Source organism: Pseudophryne corroboree, chromosome 7 (genome assembly GCF_028390025.1).
Source record: "Pseudophryne corroboree isolate aPseCor3 chromosome 7, aPseCor3.hap2, whole genome shotgun sequence".
NCBI lineage: Eukaryota > Metazoa > Chordata > Amphibia > Anura > Myobatrachidae > Pseudophryne > Pseudophryne corroboree.
Genome location: NC_086450.1, coordinates 423,168,428 through 423,188,534, shown reverse-complemented (window position 1 = coordinate 423,188,534; position 20,107 = coordinate 423,168,428). Strand labels below are relative to the sequence as shown.

General features: G+C 47.1%; 1 protein-coding gene across 2 annotated transcripts in view; it reads right to left on the bottom strand.

Moving 5' to 3' along the window:
• Positions 1-1,513: 1,513 nt before the first annotated feature.
• The window catches only part of LOC134945493 (rho GDP-dissociation inhibitor 2-like), a 202,383-nt gene continuing 183,789 nt past the window's right edge, over positions 1,514-20,107 (bottom strand). For both annotated transcript variants that reach the window (XM_063934818.1, XM_063934817.1), the window contains exons 4-6: positions 19,304-19,380; positions 4,221-4,284; positions 1,514-2,158 (exon numbers count right to left, since the gene is read on the bottom strand). In XM_063934818.1, coding sequence (XP_063790888.1) covers positions 1,959-2,158; positions 4,221-4,284; positions 19,304-19,380 — 341 coding nt within the window. In that variant the 3' untranslated portion in view covers positions 1,514-1,958. The remainder of the gene's footprint in view (positions 2,159-4,220; positions 4,285-19,303; positions 19,381-20,107) is intronic.

Here is a 20,107-nt window from a genome sequence, read left to right as displayed (position 1 = left end):
TCCCAAATCCTACGCCTTGACGCGTTCCTCGAACGATGGGCACTGGTCGTTTCTTCAGAGGGAAAGAATAGTAATTTCTTATAGAGACCGGGGGCTGATTAAACTATTAATGCAATCACCTGAGAATCCACCTGTTCGGCTCAGTACTTAGAAACGTGTGTATATAAAAATCTACTAGTAGAAAACTTTTTAAACATAGTTTATGGATTATATAGAGTTATGGGTATGGGACAAAATTTAACAAACATTTAATCAAAGTATCTTTCAATGACTAACTCATTGCATAGATGTTGCAAGCTGGTGGGGACAGAGGGCAACCTGGTTGTTCAACCTGTTCATGACTGGATTTAGGTCTACAAATGTAACACCGCTGCTATACTGCAGCCGATAGATTAAATGGGATCCTCCAAACTAAAGTAACACTTAATATTATTTGATCTGACCATTATCTGATCTTTATTTGTGCAATCTAACTGGTTATTAATACTTTAATACTAAGTGTTTATCCTGTTATTAGTCAAATTAAATAATTGTTATTACTTCAGTCTGTTTGCGCTCTCTAGGTTCTCTTTGTTTACTGTATCTACAGGGTTTGCCAATACCCTGGTTTTTTTGAGAGCAGCAAACAGCATAGGCTCACACAGGCGCCTTTTCTGGTGGATATATTTTGGGGCTTGTAGGAAGACCTTCTTTATAAATAAGGTCTCAGTAAAGCATCCACCCTGAATTGAACCACCACTTTGTGTATCGACTAAGAAGGCATGAAGCCTACCAAGAGGTCCTCGGGAATGGTGAAAAGGACCCACTGCTTGTACGGGACATGGAGGAAAATGTTAAATGCATAACCTGTCTACATTTTTACCCAATTCTCCTTTTCTCCTCTGCAACCATCTGTACAATGGTCCTCATTCTGAGTTGATCGCACGTAGCAACTTTTTGCTGCTCGTGCGATCAACTTCACGCCGCCTATGAGGGAGTGAATATTTTAGCATAGCAGGGCTGCGATTGCTTGTACAGCCCTGCTATGCTAAAAAAGTTTCCAGGAAAAACAAGACCAGGGTCAGACTTACTTACCCTGTGCGACGGATCCAGCGACGAAGGTCCCGGGATTGACGTCAGACACCCGCCCTCCAAACGCCTGCGTTCTGATCTCCATGCCCAGAAAACTGAGTGTCCCCCCCTGGAACGCATTCCCGCTTTCAATCTTCTTGCGATCACCACCTTCTCTCTTCTTGTCGTTGCCCGGCCGTCACTGGGCAACAATGCGTGTGCCGCGCATGCACAGTTCCGACCCGTTCGCACCGCAGCGAAGAACCGCTGCGTGCAAATGGGTCAGAATGACCCCCAATGTCATGACCTTTTTATTGACTCCCACCCCACAAGGGCATCAAGGTCACTGCTAGTTGTGCATTAGGTAGATTGTTTAGTAAGGTGTAAGTGGTTGATTAAAGACCCATCATGTGGTTCGTGGCTGTGTGTGACGGTGCTGAGTAAATTGTTTGAAAAAGACTCCTTTGAAAAGAAAAAACATTTATTTTTATTTATTTTTTTACAGGGGGTTGGTGATCGTTAACAACTAAATCAACCTCATTTTTTGTGAGCTTTCATAGTATGTAAGGCATGTATTGTATTGTAAAGACCCCGAGGTGTTAAAAAGCAAACCACATTATTGTAACACACAATTACTATAACAAGAAAAAAACAAAAAAAAAAACTGCGTATTGTCACCTAGCGTTATCGGCAAACGTACTCTTAACATTGTCCCAAAAAATTGTTAAATTTATTTTTATTAAATACTGTCTTTACATGTTTGCAGATTTTTTTTATTTTTTTATTTTACAAACTACAAGTAACTATTAGAAAACAGATGTAGAAACCATGATACATCTTGAACAATATTTATTTTTATTAGGTGGTATTGTTTGCTCCTAATTAAGATGGCGTAGCAGAGGTTCCGTCTATTCCTTCCATTCCTTCTTTATATTGATGTTCCAATCCCAGGCCAAGTGATTGGTTTTGTCATCGTCTGTGAAGTAGGACTTTATGTGGTATGTCCCCCGGACAAGCATTCCTTTGGGAGCCTCTTCTAGAGGCGTCAGGAATTCGTATGAATCGGCCCTGGGCCCGTAACTGCCGACCATGTGCGTTTCCTTATCAACTGTTGGACAGGACAGAAGATGCTTTGTTAATTACGCAAACACATTCGATTGTTTTAAAAGCATATATGTGGCAAACATCTCATGCTGAGTAAGCCAATGAACATACAATACAAGAAAAATTTTGTAATCCAGACTGACCAGACATCGCCACTGTTTTGGAGACTACGGGACCTATTTATCAAGACCCTTTTAACGTAAAAACCAAACAAAAAAAACAACAAAAAAATTCCAGGGGGGAGATGTACTAAGCCTGAAAAGTGATAAATAGCACTGTGATAAAGCACCAGCCAATCAGCTCCTAACTGCCATGTTACAGTCTGTGTTTGAAAAATGACAGTTAGGAGCCGATTGGCTGGTCCTTTATCACTGTGATATTTATCACTTTTCAGGCTTAGTACATCTGGCCCCAGTTTCCAAATGTTTTAGGTATCAGGGCTATGTAGCTAGAGCCTAATGCAGGAGATACTGTATCAGAGTGCTTTTAATAGCTTGGTCTTGTACGGTTAACGCCATATGAAGATGGTGTTCACGGCTTTGTCCCTATGAGGTATTAGCACAAGGAAGTGGTCCTGCAATCGCTCACCGGCAGTCTGTGATACAATGCCCCTGTGCCTTATGGGTGTGCGTGTGTGTGTCTCCATAGTTCATATGGATGGTATCATGGTGGCACAGTGATTAGCACTGCTGCCCCACAGCACTGAGGTCATCCAGGTCCCTATCTGTGTTAAGTTTGTATATTCTCCATGTGTCTCTCCTCTGGGAGTTCCGCTTTCCTTCCACACTCCAAAAACAGATTGATCGGTTATTTATTCTACTGAAGAGAAATAACCCCTAGTGTGATGCTGGGTACACACTCGCTCGAGCGGCCGATATATCGCTAGCAGTTCGGTGGGTGGGTGTGTGTACCCGATGTGTCTGTGAACAACGTCAGTCACAGATATATCACGGTGGCCCTTCAGCACAGCCGATGCCCAACATATGTCTGTCTGGGCAGCGGCTATCTGTTTGCAGACCTCAGCAAATTCGCAGAGGAGGGATCAGGTCTGAATAACCCCCAGAATCAGGCTGATCGGGGCCGGAGTTGACGTCACACACCCTCTCTGAAAATGCTTGGACATGCCTGTGTTTTTCTCCGACACCCCCAGAACACGGACAGTTACCACCCCCAAATGCCGGCTTCCTGTCAATCAACTTGCGTACAGCTATCAAAAAGGTTGCTGGATTTTTTCTCTGTTTGGCCTTGCGCATGTGTACTACGATTCGTACACATGCAGTCCAGTCGGAATTAATTTGCAACACACACAAAAAAAAATTAAACTTCAAATTATTAGAACATTATTACATACTATTATCACTGGTATTGATTTTAATAAATAATTTTGGTGTTAAAACCTCAATCTTTTGTAGCAGTGATTTAAAAAGCAATGCTATAATACACAGGCTTGCTGTAATATCCCTTTAATCCCGGAGACCAAAAATGTACACAGGTTCACTAAAAAAAGGCAAAATGCAGGCTTGATTTTAGCCAGCCACAGACCCTGTGTAAATTATAGGTGTACCTGATTAAAGGGATATTACGGCAAGTCTAATAAGACATAACACATCTTGGATAGAAAGGTATGTAACCTATACTAATGGGCAGTTAAACATCCCCCCAGGGTGTGTTAATCTGGAAAATTAATGCAGGTTAAATGCTTAGTATAATGGCGATCAGATAATCAGCAGGAAGCAGGAACACAAGCCGAATCTGTCACAGTGTGCGACAAGCGCTAGTTGCATTCACTCTCCGGTGAGCAAGCAGCACCGCAGCCAGGTGACACTTAAGCTACCAGCAGGTGTGAACCTTAAAGGACGAACAATAGGACAAATATAGAAGATACTTTTAAGAGAAGCATTTTTTTTTTTTTGCGCAATTAAAGTGCACAAATATATTTAAAAATGTATACACACTTCATGCCGCAAAAGATCAGTTACACAACAAATCACAAACATATCTAGCCAGTACTAGGAGCACAGAATGCCTTGCAGAAATGATCATGCTTCCCACATTGGATGGTATACCTCTAATTCCTTTCCGCAAGGTGTGCTGCACGTATTTCAATCCGGAAACTATATCACGGTTTACCTAGAAACACAACCACAATAATAAAATAGGTGAATGGTGAAGTGTGAGGTGGCCATGGCAAAAACAGATCATAGAAATGGAGAAAACTTTTCTAAACATAGTTTATGGATTATATACAGTTATGGGTATGGGACAAAATTCAACAAACATTTAATCAAAAGTATCTTTCACGGACTAACTCACTGCATAGATGTTGCAAGCTGGTGGGGACAGAGGGCATTTGATGGAGATGCGTTCTGCACAGTCACCTGGTTGTTCAACCTGTTCATGACCGGATTTAGGTCTACAAGTGTAACACCGCTGCTATACTGCAGCCGATACTGAGAAACCAGCCTGGTAGAGCAGAACACTGGGACCTACAAAAGGACACTCAAGTCCAATAATATTTCGATAAAAACCTACAGGATCATTATGTTGGTTAAGAGACATTAATGAGCAGCAGGATCAGCTAGTTTGTGATCAGTTAAAACAGACAAGATTGCACAGATCTGATTGGCCTGGACATAATATGCAGGGAATCATGGACGTGTTCATAGGCCAACCATATGAGGGGGTACCCAAAAGAAACAGGATCGTGTTCTAGAGGGCACCGGGGCGCTTGTAGTACGGGCTGCCGCCGCTAGGTGAATGTTTTTGGAACCATTCTGAGCCAGTATCCCCGCAGACGTTGCGGGGGAAGGTATTGTTTGACTGCAGTGATTCTCTCCCCCCCCCCCCCCCCCCATCAAATTATTTCCTCTTTCATCTATTTTGTGAGTGTCAATTCACATGAACAACGTGCTGCTGTGAAGTTTTGTTTGGATTGCCATTTTGTTTCTGGATCGTAACCGTAGCAACAAGATTCATCTCCTGTAACGATTTAAAAAAATAAATAAATCATGGTCTGCTGCTAAGTGTTTTTCCAAAGCCAGGCGATTGTCTGATTGTCTCTATGGTCAGCAGTGCGAGCACAAGGCATTAACTTTTGCTGCAGTTATGAACTATTGCTGCAGTTATGCTGTTTGCAGCATAACAGCTGTTTCCGCCGCATTTCTCCCCAAAAGAAAACAAAACTTCACAGCAGCACGTCGTTCATGTGAATCTGCCATCACAAAAATAGTCAAAAGACAGCGAACAACACATTGGAGAGAAAAATAAGATTTTAAACCTACCGGTAAATCTATTTCTCCTAGTCCGTAGAGGATGCTGGGGACTCCGTAAGGACCATGGGGTATAGACGGGCTCCGCAGGAGACATGGGCACCTAAAAATAACTTTTAGTATGGGTGTGCACTGGCTCCTCCCTCAAAGCCCCTCCTCCAGACCTCAGTTAGAGAACTGTGCCCAGAGGAGATGGACAATACGAGGAAAGGATTTTGTAAATCTAAGGGCAAGATTCATACCAGCCCACACCAATCATACCATATAACCTGGAATACACATAACCAGTTAACAGTATGAACAAACAGCAGCAACGGTCCAAGACCGCTTCCAACTGTAACATAACCCTTATGTAAGCAATAACTATATACAAGTCTTGCAGATTTTCCGCACTGGGACGGGCGCCCAGCATCCTCTACGGACTAGGAGAAAAAGATTTACCGGTAGGTTTAAAATCTTATTTTCTCTTACGTCCTAGAAGATGCTGGGGACTCCGTAAGGACCATGGGGTTTATACCAAAGCTCCCAATCGGGCGGGAGAGTGCGGATGACTGCAACACCGACTGAGCAAACGCTAGGTCCTCATCAGCCAGGGTATCAAACTAGTAGAATTTAGCAAAAGAGTTTGACACCGACCAAGTCGCTGCTCGGCAAAGCTGTAATGCCGAGACGCCCCGGGCAGCCTCCCAAGAAGAGCCCACCTTCCTAGTGGAATGGGCCTTTACTGAATGTTGTAACGGCAATCCAGCCGTAACATACGCCTGCTGAATCGTGTCACAGATCCAGCGAGCAATAGTCTGCTTTGAAGCAGGCGCGCCAATCTTGTTGGCTGCATACAGGAGAAACAGAGCCTCTGTTTTCCTAATTCTAGCCGCCCTGGCTACATAAATCTTTAAGGCCCTGACTACATCCAGAGACATGGAATCCTCCAAGTCACTCGTAGCCACAGGCACCACAATAGGTTAGTTCATATGGAATGAAGACACCACCTTAGGTAAAAATTGAGGACGAGTCCTCAATTCCGCTCTACCAACATGAAAAATCAAATAGGGTCTCTTGTGAGACAAGGCTGCCAATTCTGACACACGCCTTGCAGATGCCAAGGCCAATAACATGACCACCTTCCAGGTGAGAAATTTCAACTCAACCGTTTTAAGGGGTTCAAACCAGTGTGATTTTAGGAACTGCAACACCACGTTCAGGTCCCATGGTGCCACAAAAGGAGGCTGGATGTGCAGCACTCCCTTTACAAAAGTCTGGACTTCTGGAAGAGAAGCCAATTCCTTCTGAAAAAATATCGACAGGGCCGAAATCTGTACCTTAACAGAGCCTAACTTCAGGCCCATATCCACTCCTGTCTGTAGGAAGTGGAGAAAACGACCCAGATGCAAATCTTCCGTAGGAGCATTCTTGGTTTCACACCAAGAGACATATTTCCGCCAGATACGGTGATAATGTTTCGCCGTCACCTCCTTCCTAGTCCTTTATTAGAGTAGATATGATCACCTCCGGAATACCCTTCTCAGCTAGGATCCGGCGTTCAACCGCCACGCCGTCAAACGTAACCGCGGTAAGTCTTGGAACATGCAGGGCCCCTGCTGCAAGAGGTCCTCCCTTAGAGGAAATGGCCAAGGGTCTTCTGTGAGCATCTCCTGAAGATCAGAGTACCAGGCCCTTCGAGGCCAGTCTGAAACAATGAGTATTGTCTGTACTCTTTTTTGCCTTATGATCCTCAACACCTTTGTAATGAGAGGAAGAGGAGGAAACACCTAGACCGATTGGAACACCCATGGCGTTACCAGAGCATCTACTGCTATTGCCTGAGGGTCCCGGGACCTGGCACAATACCTCAGAAGCTTCTTGTTTAGGCGTGACGCCATCATGTCTATTTGAGGAACTCCCCAAAGACCCGTTATCTCTGCAAAGACTTCTTGATGAAGTCCCCACTCTCCTGGATGGAGATCGTGTCTGCTGAGGAAGTCTGCTTCCCAGTTGTCCACACCCGGAATGAAGACAGCTATTAGAGCGCTTACGTGATTTTCCGCCCAGCGAAGAATCCTGGTGGCTTCTGCCATCGCGACTCTGCCCCTTGTCCCGCCTTGGTGGTTCACATGAGCCACCGCTGTGACATTGTCTGATTGAATCAGCACCGGTAGGTTGCGAAGAAGACTTCGCCTGTCGAAGGCCGTTGTATATGGCCCTTAATTCCAACACGTTGATGTGCAGGCAGGACTCCTGGCTTGCCCAAATGTCTTCCTTGGTTGACTGCTCACCATCCTCGGAGGCTCGCGTCCGTGGTTACCAGAACCCAGTCCTGAATGCCGAATCTGCGACCCTCTAGGAGGTGAGCACTTTGCAGCCACCATAGAAGAGACACCCTGGCCCTGGGGGACAGTGTTATCGTTTGATGTAATTGTAGATGGGACCCGGACCATTTGTCCAGAAGGTCCCATTGAAACGTCCTCGCATGGAACCTGCCGAAGGGGATGGCCTCGTAGGCTGCCACCATTTTTCCCAGAACACGAGTGCATTGATGAACTGACACTCTTTTTGGCTTTAGCAGGTCTCTGACCATGTTCTGGAGGTCCTGGGCCTTCTCCAACGGGAGAAAAACCTTCTTTTGTTCCGTGTCCAGTATCATACCTAGGAACGCTAGTCGAGTTGTTGGAACCAACTGTGACTTCGGTAGATTGAGAATCCAACCGTGTTGCTGGAGCACTTTCAGAGAGAGTGACACGTTTCTCAGTAATTGCTCTTTTGATCTCGCCTTTATCAGGAGATCGTCCAAGTATGGGATCATTGTGACTCCTTGCTTGCGCAGGACAACCATAATTTCCGACATTATCTTGGTGAAAATCCTCGGCGCCGTGGAAAGCCCAAACGGCAACGTCTGAAACTGGTAATGACAATCCTGTACAGCGAATCTCAGGTACTCCTGATGAGAGGGATATATGGGGACATGAAGGTAAGCATCCTTTATGTCCAGTGACACCATAAAATCCCCCCCCTCCAGGCTGGCTATAACCGCTCGGAGTGATTCCATCTTGAATTTGAATCTTTTTAAGTACAGGTTTAGGGATTTTAGATTTAAAATGGGTCTGACCGATCCATCCGGCTTCGGGACCACAAAAAGGGTCGAATAGTACCCTTCTCCCTGTTGGTTCAGGGGAACCCTGATAATTACATGCTGTTGACACAGCGTTTGAATTGCAGCTAACACTACATCCCTCTCTGGGGTGGAAGCTGGTAAGGCAGACTTGAAAAATCAGCGTGGGGGCACCTCCTCGAATTCCAGTTTGTAGCCTTAGGAAACTATTTCCAACAACCAAGGATCACCAGTATTTCCGCCATTACCTTGGTGAAAATCCTCGGGGCTGTGGAAATCCCAAACGGCAATGTCTGATACTGGTAATGACAATCCTGTACAGCGAATATCAGGTACTCCTGATGAGAGGGATATATGGGGACATGAAGGTAAGCATCCTTTATGTCTAGCGACACCATAAAATTCCCCCCTTCCAGGCTGTATATCACAGCTCGGAGCGATTCCATCTTGAATTTGAATCTTTACAAGTACAGGTTTAGGGATCTTAGATTTAAAATGAGTCTGACCGAACCATACGGTTTCGAGACCACAAACAGGGTCGAATAATATCCTTTTCCCTGTTGGAGCAGGGGAACCCTGACAATCACTTGCTGTTGACACAGCGTTTGAATTGCAGATAACACTACTTCCCTCTCTGGGGAAGAAGCTGGTAAGGCCGACTTGAAAAACCGGCGCGGGGGCACCTCCTCGAATTCCAGCTTGTAGCCCTGGGAAACAATTTCTATCGCCCAAGGATCCACGTCTGACCGAACCCATACTTGGTTGAAGAGTCAAAGGTGTGCCCCCACCGGTACGGACTCCCGTAGGGGAGCCCCAGCGTCATGCGGTGGACTTAGTAGTAGTAGTGGAGGACTTTTGCTCCTGGGAACCAGCCGAAACAGGTGTTCTCTTTCCTCTACCCTTACCTCTGGCAAGGAAGGAGGAGCTTCGACCTCTTCTGGACTTTTGCGAGTGAAAGGACTGCATCTGATATTGTGGAGTTTTCTTTTGCTGTTGGGGAATAAAAGGTAAAAAATAAGAATTTACTTACCGATAATTCTATTTCTCGTAGTCCGTAGTGGATGCTGGGAACTCCGTAAGGACCATGGGGAATAGCGGCTCCGCAGGAGACTGGGCACAAAAGAAAAGCTTTAGGACTACCTGGTGTGCACTGGCTCCTCCCCCTATGACCCTCCTCCAAGCCTCAGTTAGGATACTGTGCCCGGACGAGCGTACACAATAAGGAAGGATTTTGAATCCCGGGTAAGACTCATACCAGCCACACCAATCACACCGTATAACTTGTGATATGAACCCAGTTAACAGCATGATAACAGAGGAGCCTCTGGATAGATGGCTCACAACAACAATAACCCGATTTGTTAACAATAACTATGTACAAGTATTGCAGATAATCCGCACTTGGGATGGGCGCCCAGCATCCACTACGGACTACGAGAAATAGAATTATCGGTAAGTAAATTCTTATTTTCTCTGACGTCCTAGTGGATGCTGGGAACTCCGTAAGGACCATGGGGATTATACCAAAGCTCCCAAACGGGCGGGAGAGTGCGGATGACTCTGCAGCACCGAGTGAGAAAACTCCAGGTCCTCCTCAGCCAGAGTGTCAAATTTGTAAAATTTCACAAAAGTATTTGACCCTGACCAAGTAGCAGCTCGGCAAAGTTGTAAAGCCGAGACCCCTCGGGCAGCCGCCCAAGATGAGCCCACCTTCCTTGTGGAGTGGGCTTTTACAGATTTTGGCTGTGGCAGGCCTGCCACAGAATGCGCAAGCTGAATTGTACTACAAATCCAGCGAGCAATAGTCTGCTTAGAAGCAGGAGCACCCAGCTTGTTGGGTGCGTACAGGATAAATAGCGAGTCAGATTTTCTGACTCCAGCCGTCCTGGAAACATATTTTCAGGGCCCTGACAACGTCCAGCAACTTGGAGTCCTCCAAGTCCTTAGTAGCCGCAGGTACCACAATAGGCTGGTTCAGATGAAACGCTGAAACCACCTTTGGGAGAAATTGAGGACGAGTCATCAATTCTGCCCTGTCCGTATGAAAAATCAGGTTAGGGCTTTTACAGGATAAAGCCGCCAATTCTGACACACGCCTGGCTGAAGCCAGGGCCAACAGCATGACCACTTTCCATGTGAGATATTTTAAGTCCACAGTGTTGAGTGGTTCAAACCAATGTGATTTTAGTAAACCCAAAACAACATTCAGATCCCAGGGTGCCACTGGAGGCACAAAAGGAGGCTGTATATGTAGCACTCCCTTAACAAACGTCTGGACCTCAGGCACTGAAGCCAGTTCTCTCTGAAAGAAAATCGACAGGGCCGAAATCTGGACCTTAATGGATCCTAATTTTAGGCCCACAGACACTCCTGCTTGCAGGAAATGCAGGAATCGACCCAGTTGAAATTCCTCCGTCGGGGCCTTTTTGGCCTCGCACCACGCAACATATTTCCGCCAGATGCGGTGATAATGCTTTGCGGTTGCATCCTTTCTGGCTTTTATCAAAGTAGGGATGACTTCGTCTGGAATGCCTTTTTCCTTTAGGATCCGGCGTTCAACCGCCATGCCGTCAAACGCAGCCGCGGTAAGTCTTGGAACAGACAGGGTCCCTGCTGGAGCAGGTCCCTTCTCAGAGGTAGAGGCCACGGGTCCTCTGTGAGCATTTCTTGAAGTTCCGGGTACCAAGTCCTTCTTGGCCAATCCGGAGCCACGAGAATAGTTCTTACTCCTCCCCGCCGTATAATCCTCAGCACCTTGGGTATGAGAGGCAGAGGAGGGAACACATACACTGACTGGTACACCAACTGTGTTACCAGAGCGTCCACAGCTATTGCTTGAGGGTCCCTTGACCTGGCGCAATACCTGTCCAGTTTTTTGTTGAGGCGGGACGCCATCATGTCCACCTTTGGTTTTTCCCAACGGTTTACAATCATGTGGAAGACTTCTGGGTGAAGTCCCCACTCTCCCGGGTGGAGGTCGTGCCTGCTGAGGAAGTCTGCTTCCCAGTTGTCCACTCCCGGAATGAACACTGCTGACAGTGCTATCACATGATTTTCCGCCCAGCGAAGAATCCTTGCAGCTTCTGCCATTGCCCTCCTGCTTCTTGTGCCGCCCTGTCTGTTTACGTGGGCGACTGCCGTGATGTTGTCCGACTGGATCAGCACCGGCTGACCTTGAAGCAGAGGTCTTGCTTGGCTCAGAGCATTGTAAATGGCTCTTAACTCCAGGATATTTATGTGAAGTGATGTCTCCAGGCTTGACCACAAGCCCTGGAAGTTTCTCCCCTGTGTGACTGCTCCCCAGCCTCGCAGGCTGGCATCTGTGGTCACCAGGACCCAGTCCTGAATGCCGAATCTGCGGCCCTCTAGAAGATGAGCACTCTGCAACCACCACAGGAGACACACCCTTGTCCTTGGGGACAGGGTTATCCGCCGATGCATCTGAAGATGCGATCCGGACCATTTGTCCAGCAGGTCCCACTGGAATGTTCTTGCGTGGAATCTGCCGAATGGGATTGCTTCGTAGGAAGCCACCATTTTTCCCAGGACCCTTGTGCATTGATGCACTGATACTTGGCCTGGTTTTAGGAGGTTTCTGACTAGCTCGGATAACTCTCTGGCTTTCTCTTCCGGGAGAAACACCTTTTTCTGGACTGTGTCCAGGATCATCCCTAGGAATAGAAGACGTGTCGTCGGAATCAGCTGCGATTTTGGGATATTGAGAATCCAACCGTGCTGCCGCAGCACTACTTGAGATAGTGCTACTCCGACTACCAACTGTTCCTCGGATCTTGCCCTTATCAGGAGATCGTCCAAGTAAGGGATAATTAAAACTCCTTTCCTTCGAAGGAGTATCATCATTTCGGCCATTACTTTGGTAAAGACCCGGGGCGCCGTGGACAATCCAAACGGCAGCGTCTGAAACGGATAGTGGCAGTTCTGTACCACAAACCTGAGGTACCCTTGGTGAGAAGGGTAAATTGGGACATGGAGGTAAGCATCCTTGATGTCCAGAGACACCATATAATCCCCTTCTTCCAGGTTCGCGATCACCGCTCTGAGTGACTCCATCTTGAATTTGAACCTCTGTATGTAAGTGTTCAAAGATTTTAGATTTAAAATAGGTCTCACCGAGCCATCCGGCTTCGGTACCACAAACAGCGTGGAATAATACCCCTTTCCCTGTTGCAGGAGGGGTACCTTGATTATCACCTGCTGAGAATACAGCTTGTGAATGGCTTCCAATACCGCCTCCCTGTCGGAGGGAGGCGTCGGTAAGGCAGACTTTAGGAAACGGCAGGGGGGAGACATCTCAAATTCCAATTTGTACCCCTGAGATACCACCTGAAGGATCCAGGGGTCCACTTGTGAGTGAGCCCACTGCGCGCTGAAATTCTTGAGACGGGCCCCCACCGTTTGTAGAGCCCCAGCGTCATGCTGAGGACTTGGCAGAAGCGGGAGAGGGCTTCTGTTCCTGGGAACTGGCTGTTTGCTGCAGCCTTTTTCCTCTCCCTCTGCCACGGGGCAGAAATGAGGAGCCTTTTGCCCGCTTGCCCTTATGGGGCCGAAAGGACTGCGCCTGATAATACGGCGTCTTCTTATGTTGAGAGGCTACCTGGGGTAAAAATGTGGATTTCCCAGCAGTTGCCGTGGACACTAGGTCCGATAGACCTACCCCAAATAACTCCTCCCCTTTATAAGGCAATACTTCCATATGCCTTTTGGAATCAGCATCACCTGACCACTGCCGCGTCCATAACCCTCTTCTGGCAGATATGGACAGCGCACTTACTCTTGATGCCAGTCGGCAAATATCCCTCTGTGCATCACGCATATATAAAAATGCATCTTTTAAATGCTCTATAGTCAGTAATATACTGTCCCTATCCAGGGTATCAATATTTTCAGTCAGGGAATCCGACCAAGCCACCCCAGCACTGCACATCCAGGCTGAGGCGATTGCTGGTCACAGTATAACACCCGTGTGAGTGTATATACATTTTAGGATATTCTCCTGCTTTCTGTCAGCAGGTTCCTTAAGGGCGGCCGTATCAGGAGACGGTAGTGCCACCTGTTTAGACAAGCGTGTGAGCGCTTTATCCACCCTAGGGGGTGTTTCCCAACGTGCCCTATCCTCTGGCGGGAAGGGGTATGATGCCAATAACCTTTTAGGAATTATCAGTTTTTTATCGGGAGAAACCCACGCTTCATCACACACTTCATTTAATTCCTCAGATGCAGGAAAAACTACAGGTAGTTTTTTCTCACCAAACATAATACCCTTTTTAGTGGTACTTGTACTATCAGAAATGTGTAAAACATTTTTCATTGCCTCAATCATGTAACGTGTGGCCCTACTGGAAGTCACATTCGTCTCCATCGTCGACACTGGAGTCAGTATCCGTGTCGGCGTCTGTATCTGCCATCTGAGGTAGCGGGCGTTTTAGAGCCCCTGATGGTCTTTGAGACGCCTGGACAGGCACAAGCTGAGTAGCCGGCTGTCTCATGTCATCAACCGTCTTTTGTAAAGAGCTGACACTGTCACGTAATTCCTTCCATAAGCCCATCCACTCAGGTGTCGACTCCCTAGGGGGTGACATCTCCATTATAGGCAATTGCTCCGCCTCCACATCATTTTCCTCCTCATACATGTCGACACAGTCGTACCGACACACAGCACACACACACAGGGAATGCTCTGATAGAGGACAGGACCCCACTAGCCCTTTGGGGAGACAGAGGGAGAGTATGCCAGCACACACCAGAGCGTTATATATATGTTGGGATAACACTATACAGAGTGTTTTTCCCCTTATAGCTGCTGTTTATATTATACTGCGCCTAATTAGTGCCCCCCCCCCCTCTTGTTTTACCCTTTTCTGTAGTGCAGGACTGCAGGGGAGAGTCAGGGAGACGTCCTTCCAGCGGAGCTGTGAGGGAAAATGGTGCCAGTGTGCTGAGGAGATAGGCTCCGCCCCCTTCTCGGCGGACTTTTCTCCCGCTTTTTTCAGGAATCTGGCAGGGGTTAATATACATCCATATAGCCCTGGGGGTTATATGTGATGTATTTTAGCCAGCCAAGGTGTTCATATTGCTGCTCAGGGCGCCCCCCCCCCCAGCGCCCCTGCACCCATCAGTGACCGGAGCGTGTGGTGTGCATGAGGAGCAATGGCGCACAGCTGCAGTGCTGTGCGCTACCTTGGTGAAGACTGATGTCTTCTGCCGCCGATTTTCCGGACTTCTTCTTGCTTCTGGCTCTGTAAGGGGGCCGGCGGCGCGGCTCTGGGACCGGACTCCGAGGCTGGGCCTGTGTTCGGTCCCTCTGGAGCTAATGGTGTCCAGTAGCCTAAGAAGCCCAAGCTGGCTGCAAGCAGGCAGGTTCGCTTCTTCTCCCCTTAGTCCCTCGATGCAGTGAGCCTGTTGCCAGCAGGTCTCACTGAAAATAAAAAACCTAAAACTAACTTTTCCTAAGAAGCTCAGGAGAGCCCCCTAGATTGCACCCAGCTCGGTCGGGCACAAAAATCTAACTGAGGCTTGGAGGAGGGTCATAGGGGGAGGAGCCAGTGCACACCAGGTAGTCCTAAAGCTTTTCTTTTGTGCCCAGTCTCCTGCGGAGCCGCTATTCCCCATGGTCCTTACGGAGTTCCCAGCATCCACTAGGACGTCAGAGAAATTTAGATTTACCCGCGGTAGCTATGGAAACCAGGTCCGCGAGCCCATCCCCAAACAACCCGTCACCCTTATAGGGTAAAACCTCCATATGCTTTTTTGAATCCGCATCACCCGTCCATTGGCGGGTCCATAAGGATCTTCTCGCTGAAATAGCCATGGCATTGGCTCTGGAACCCAGCAACCCAATGTCCCTTTGAGCGTCTCTCATATACAAGACTGCGTCTTTAATATGGGCTAGAGTTAACAAAATAGTATCCCTATCTAGGGTATCAAGGTCAGCCGACAGGGTATCTGTCCAAGCTGCAACTGCGCTACATACCCATGCCGACGCAATTGCCGGTCTGAGCAAAGCACCAGTATGTGAATAAATAGACTTTAATGTAGTCTCCTGCCTGCGGTCCGCAGGGTCCTTGAGGGCCGCTGTGTCAGGAGACGGTAGCGCCACTTTCTTGGACAGGCGTGTTAAAGCCTTGTCCACAGTGGGAGAGGATTCCCAACGTACCCTGTCCTGTGTAGGGAAAGGGTATGCCATATTAATTCTTTTGGGAATCTGCAGTCTCTTATCTGGAGTCTCCCAAGCTTTTTCAAATAATTCATTAAGTTCATGAGACGGGGGAAAGTTTATTATCGGTTTCTTTCCCTTAAACATGTGTACCCTCGTGTCGGGAACAGAGGGTTCATCAGCGATATGCAACACATCTCTTATTGCAATAATCATACACTGAATCGTCTTTGTCACCTTAGGGTGCAATCTAGCTTCATCATAGTCGACACTGGAATCAGAGTCCGTGTCAGTATCAGTGTCCACAATTTGTGACAAGGGACGCTTTTGAGACCCCGACGGGCCCTGTGAGTCGGTCCAATCCGAGGATTGACCACCTGATGCCTCCCTGGATTCAGCTTTATCTAGCCTCTTATGTAAAGATGCCACACTTGCATTCAAATTCCTGCGTCGGCACTACCGACGGGGAAACACCACTCATCTGCTCCACCTCCTCCTTGGAGAAGCCTTCCGCTTCAGACATGTCGACACGCACGTACCGACACTCCACACACACAGGGATATACCTAAGGGGACAAATCCCCAACCAGGCCCTTAGGAGAGACAGAGAGAGAGTATGCCAGCACACACCCAGCGCCAAACTGACACTGGAAAATCCAGACAGCACTTTTATATTATATATAATGCCAATCTTCCCACTCACTGCGCTCCAATGTGCCCCCCTCTTTTTTTTTCAGCCCTCTGACGGTGTTCAGCAGGGGAGAGTCCGGGGAGCCAGTTCTTTGCAGCCTCTGTGGAGAAAATGGCGCTGGTTAGTGCTGAGGGATCAAGCTCCTCCCCCTCCAGCGGCGGGCTTCGGTCCCTCTACAATTTTAATTAAATGGCGGGGAATCGTCTATTTGCTGCCTCCGCAGCCTAATGAGACCCTTTATTGCCCAAAACGAGGTTTATTGCTGCCCAGGGCGCCCCCCCCCCCCCCCCTGCACCCATCAGTGCCTTTTGTGTGTCTATGTGTGGGAGCAATGGTGCGCAGCTTACCGCTGCGTGCTTTACCTCATGAAGATCTGAAGTCTTCTGCCGCCTTTGAAGTCTTCTTGCTTCTCATACTTACCCGGCTTCTATCTTCCGGCTCTGTGAGGAGGACGGCGGCGCGGCTCCGGGACGAACACCAGGGTAAGACCTGTGTTCCGACTCCCTCTGGAGCTAATGGTGTCCAGTAGCCTAAGAAGCAGAGCCTATCATCTAAGTGGGTCTGCTTCTCTCCCCTCAGTCCCACGATGCAGGGAGCCTGTTGTCAGTAGTGCTCCCTGAAAATAAAAAACCTAACAAAATTCTTTTTCACAGAAAACTCAGGAGAGCTCTCTGCAATGCACCCAGTCTCCTCTGGGCACAAGATCTAACGGAGGTCTGGAGGAGGGGCATAGAGGGAGGAGCCAGTGCACACCCATACTAAAAGTTCTTTATAGGTGCCCATGTCTCCTGCGGAGCCCGTCTATACCCCATGGTCCTTACGGAGTCCCCAGCATCCTCTAGGACGTAAGAGAAAAACCCGTACTACAAGCACCCCGCCCTCTACAACACACTTCCTGTTTCTTATGGTATGAAGGATGTGATGCGTTCATCCACTGGACTTTCCAGTTTAGACAAGGCAAATAATCACAATAGCATCTTAAATAGTTTGTTTTGGGGGCGGCCTCACATGGAGCAGCAGAATTAACAAATGAGGGTGTATGTGTGTGTGTGTGTGTGTTGGGGGGGGCGGGGGGGGGGGGGCGGTGGTACAGTAGCACAGTGCAGCACTACTTCCTGTTTTGGCTGGTGGAAGCATGCATCATTGGCTGGTGGAAGCATGCAATAATATGCCATGCTCTATGGCACAGACAACCCCTGTCCATAAAAACAACTTATTTGCATATCCAAAGAGGGCAGGTATAAAACCTGTTTAATAAATCAAACGGACAAATAATAAAAATAATAATAATAATTAAAAAAAATAGAAACACAGAGGAACAGTTAGCGTATAAAAAGCAAAGTCTCTCACACAAGTCATGCAATAATATCCCAACTTGTCACAGTAATATATTATTTATTTAGTGCCAGCATACTCTTATTCCGTTGCATTTCACAATTGGGAACAAACCCTTATGTATAGAAACGCTGAGTGCCCTCAGGGCTGGATTAAGCTTGGGGTGCCCGGGGCACTTAAGACAGGGGGCCCTCGATGGACAGGTGGGGATGTATCATTGTCTCTCCACGCTGCAGAGCCCATCCTAACATGTCCCCCTTTCAGGAGGGGCTTACGACAAATCTCAGCCCTCTCTACCTGGACTTCCCACTTAATATATGATTGGCGTCACCTGTGTTGAACTTTTTAATTGATAAGAAAAGTTCTTCAACAAAGGTGACTGCAATCATAATTTATGTAGGAAGTCCAGGTAGATTTTGTCCATCCTGGAAAGGATCATGTTGAGAGGTATGGATTGTGTATATTAAATTTAAACCAATGGTGTATATTAGTTTTAACTAATAGTTTTATAATGCCTGGGTACTGTATATAGCTCCAACTAACTGAAAGAGAACTATTTTATAAACTTTTCTTGTAGTGGAACAAAGACCACTTAACCTTAAAATACACATAGAAAAATAAAATAATGTATCTTGTCACATGCAAGAATAGCAGCAGCCTCTGTACTACTTACACACTGGGACAGGACTCAGGAGGACTATGTGTGTGTCTCTATCTCTAGACCCAAATGGTTTAGTTTCATGACAGTTTACACAGGACTCAGACACCCAGGCAGGGAGGAGGAGCAGCAGCTGGGATCCCTGTGTCACTAACAGCTCTCTCCTCCCTCCTATCTCTCCTCTGGTCAGAAAGCTCTGTTGGTAGCTCAAAAAAACATGATATTCCTGTGTCTCCAGCTGCACTGCATACTGTCCTGCTCACATTCTGGCTGCTGGTTCTGCTGCTGCTTAAGATGTAAAGTTAGTGATGTCAGTGTGCTCTGGAAGGGGGCCCCTGACAAAGGGGGGCCCGGGTTACAGTATGCCCTGCATCCCCCCCCCCCTCCCTTAATCTGGCTATGTGTGCCCTGACTGCCTATAAATATCTGGGGCCAAATGTAGTAGAGTGAGAGTTTAAAAAAGTGAGAGATTTGGTAAGGTTTTGCAGGTTTTTTTTTTTTAAAGTGTAAATCATTTACACTGCAAAACCAGGTTGATCTTGCTGTGTAAATGATTGCCACTTTAAAAAAAACCCTGCAAAACCTTACCAATCATTTACACAGCAAGATCAACCTGGTTTTGCAGTGTAAATGATTGACACTTTTAAAAAACAAAACAAACAAAAAAACCTGAAAAACCTTACCAAATCTCTCACTTTCTGAAACGCTCACTCTATTACATTTGGCCCCAAGAGAGAGGAAAGCCAGTTACGGATCAGTTGAAAAATAAAACAAAACATTGGGGAAGAGTGCAGATAAATTTGGTCACAACACTTTTAAATTTAAATGAAATGTTTGCAGCAGCTGTATAACAGCCATCAGTGTACAGAATCAACAGGAATATTCAAAGCACATGATCAAATATTTTAAGATTTACCTTAAAAGTAATTTTAACCTTGTAGCTAACACCCTCCTTCAGTACGAAGGTCTGCTCCTTTAGTGCCTCTACGTTACCTGCAAAGGAAAAATTTATTGTTAGGACAACTTGTGGTTACATCTAAAGGGCCCTACACATTGGCCGATCCGCCGCCGAGCTGCCCGACGGCGGATACGGCCGACCCGGCGGGGGGGGGGGGGGCAGTGACGGGGGGAGTGAAGTTTCTTCACTCCCCCTGTCACCCTGCTGCATTGAAGTGCAGGCAAATATGGACGAGATCGTCCATATTGGCCTGCATGTACAGCCGACGGAGGACCAGCGATGAACGAGTGCGGGGCCGCGCATCGTTCATCGCTGGAGCCTCCACACTCAAAGATATGAACGGTATCTCGTTCATTTATGAACAAGATCGTTCATATCTTTGGCTGATGTCGGCCAGTGTGTAGGGCCTATAACACTCACATATACCAATGAAATATATCCAACCATCCATCTGCATCAGTCCTTCTCTCCCTCCCATCCCATCATATTTTTGTTTTATGCTCAAGTTCTGTAATGATGTGATCAAACCACTAGAGCACAAGTCAATGTGCTACTTTGTCATCTCCTTTGTATTGTTCTAAAACGAATAATTACACGTTTTTTTGTGTGTGTGCTTTTTTATTTTTTATTACATCAATACAATGCCAGCATTTGCAGACCGGAAGCAGCTATGATAAATGTATTTCAAAATGGGTGGAAACGAACGGTGTGGTCTTCTATCTGTAATCCTCTGCTTTTTGTGCAATGTGTTGGCAAGTTAAA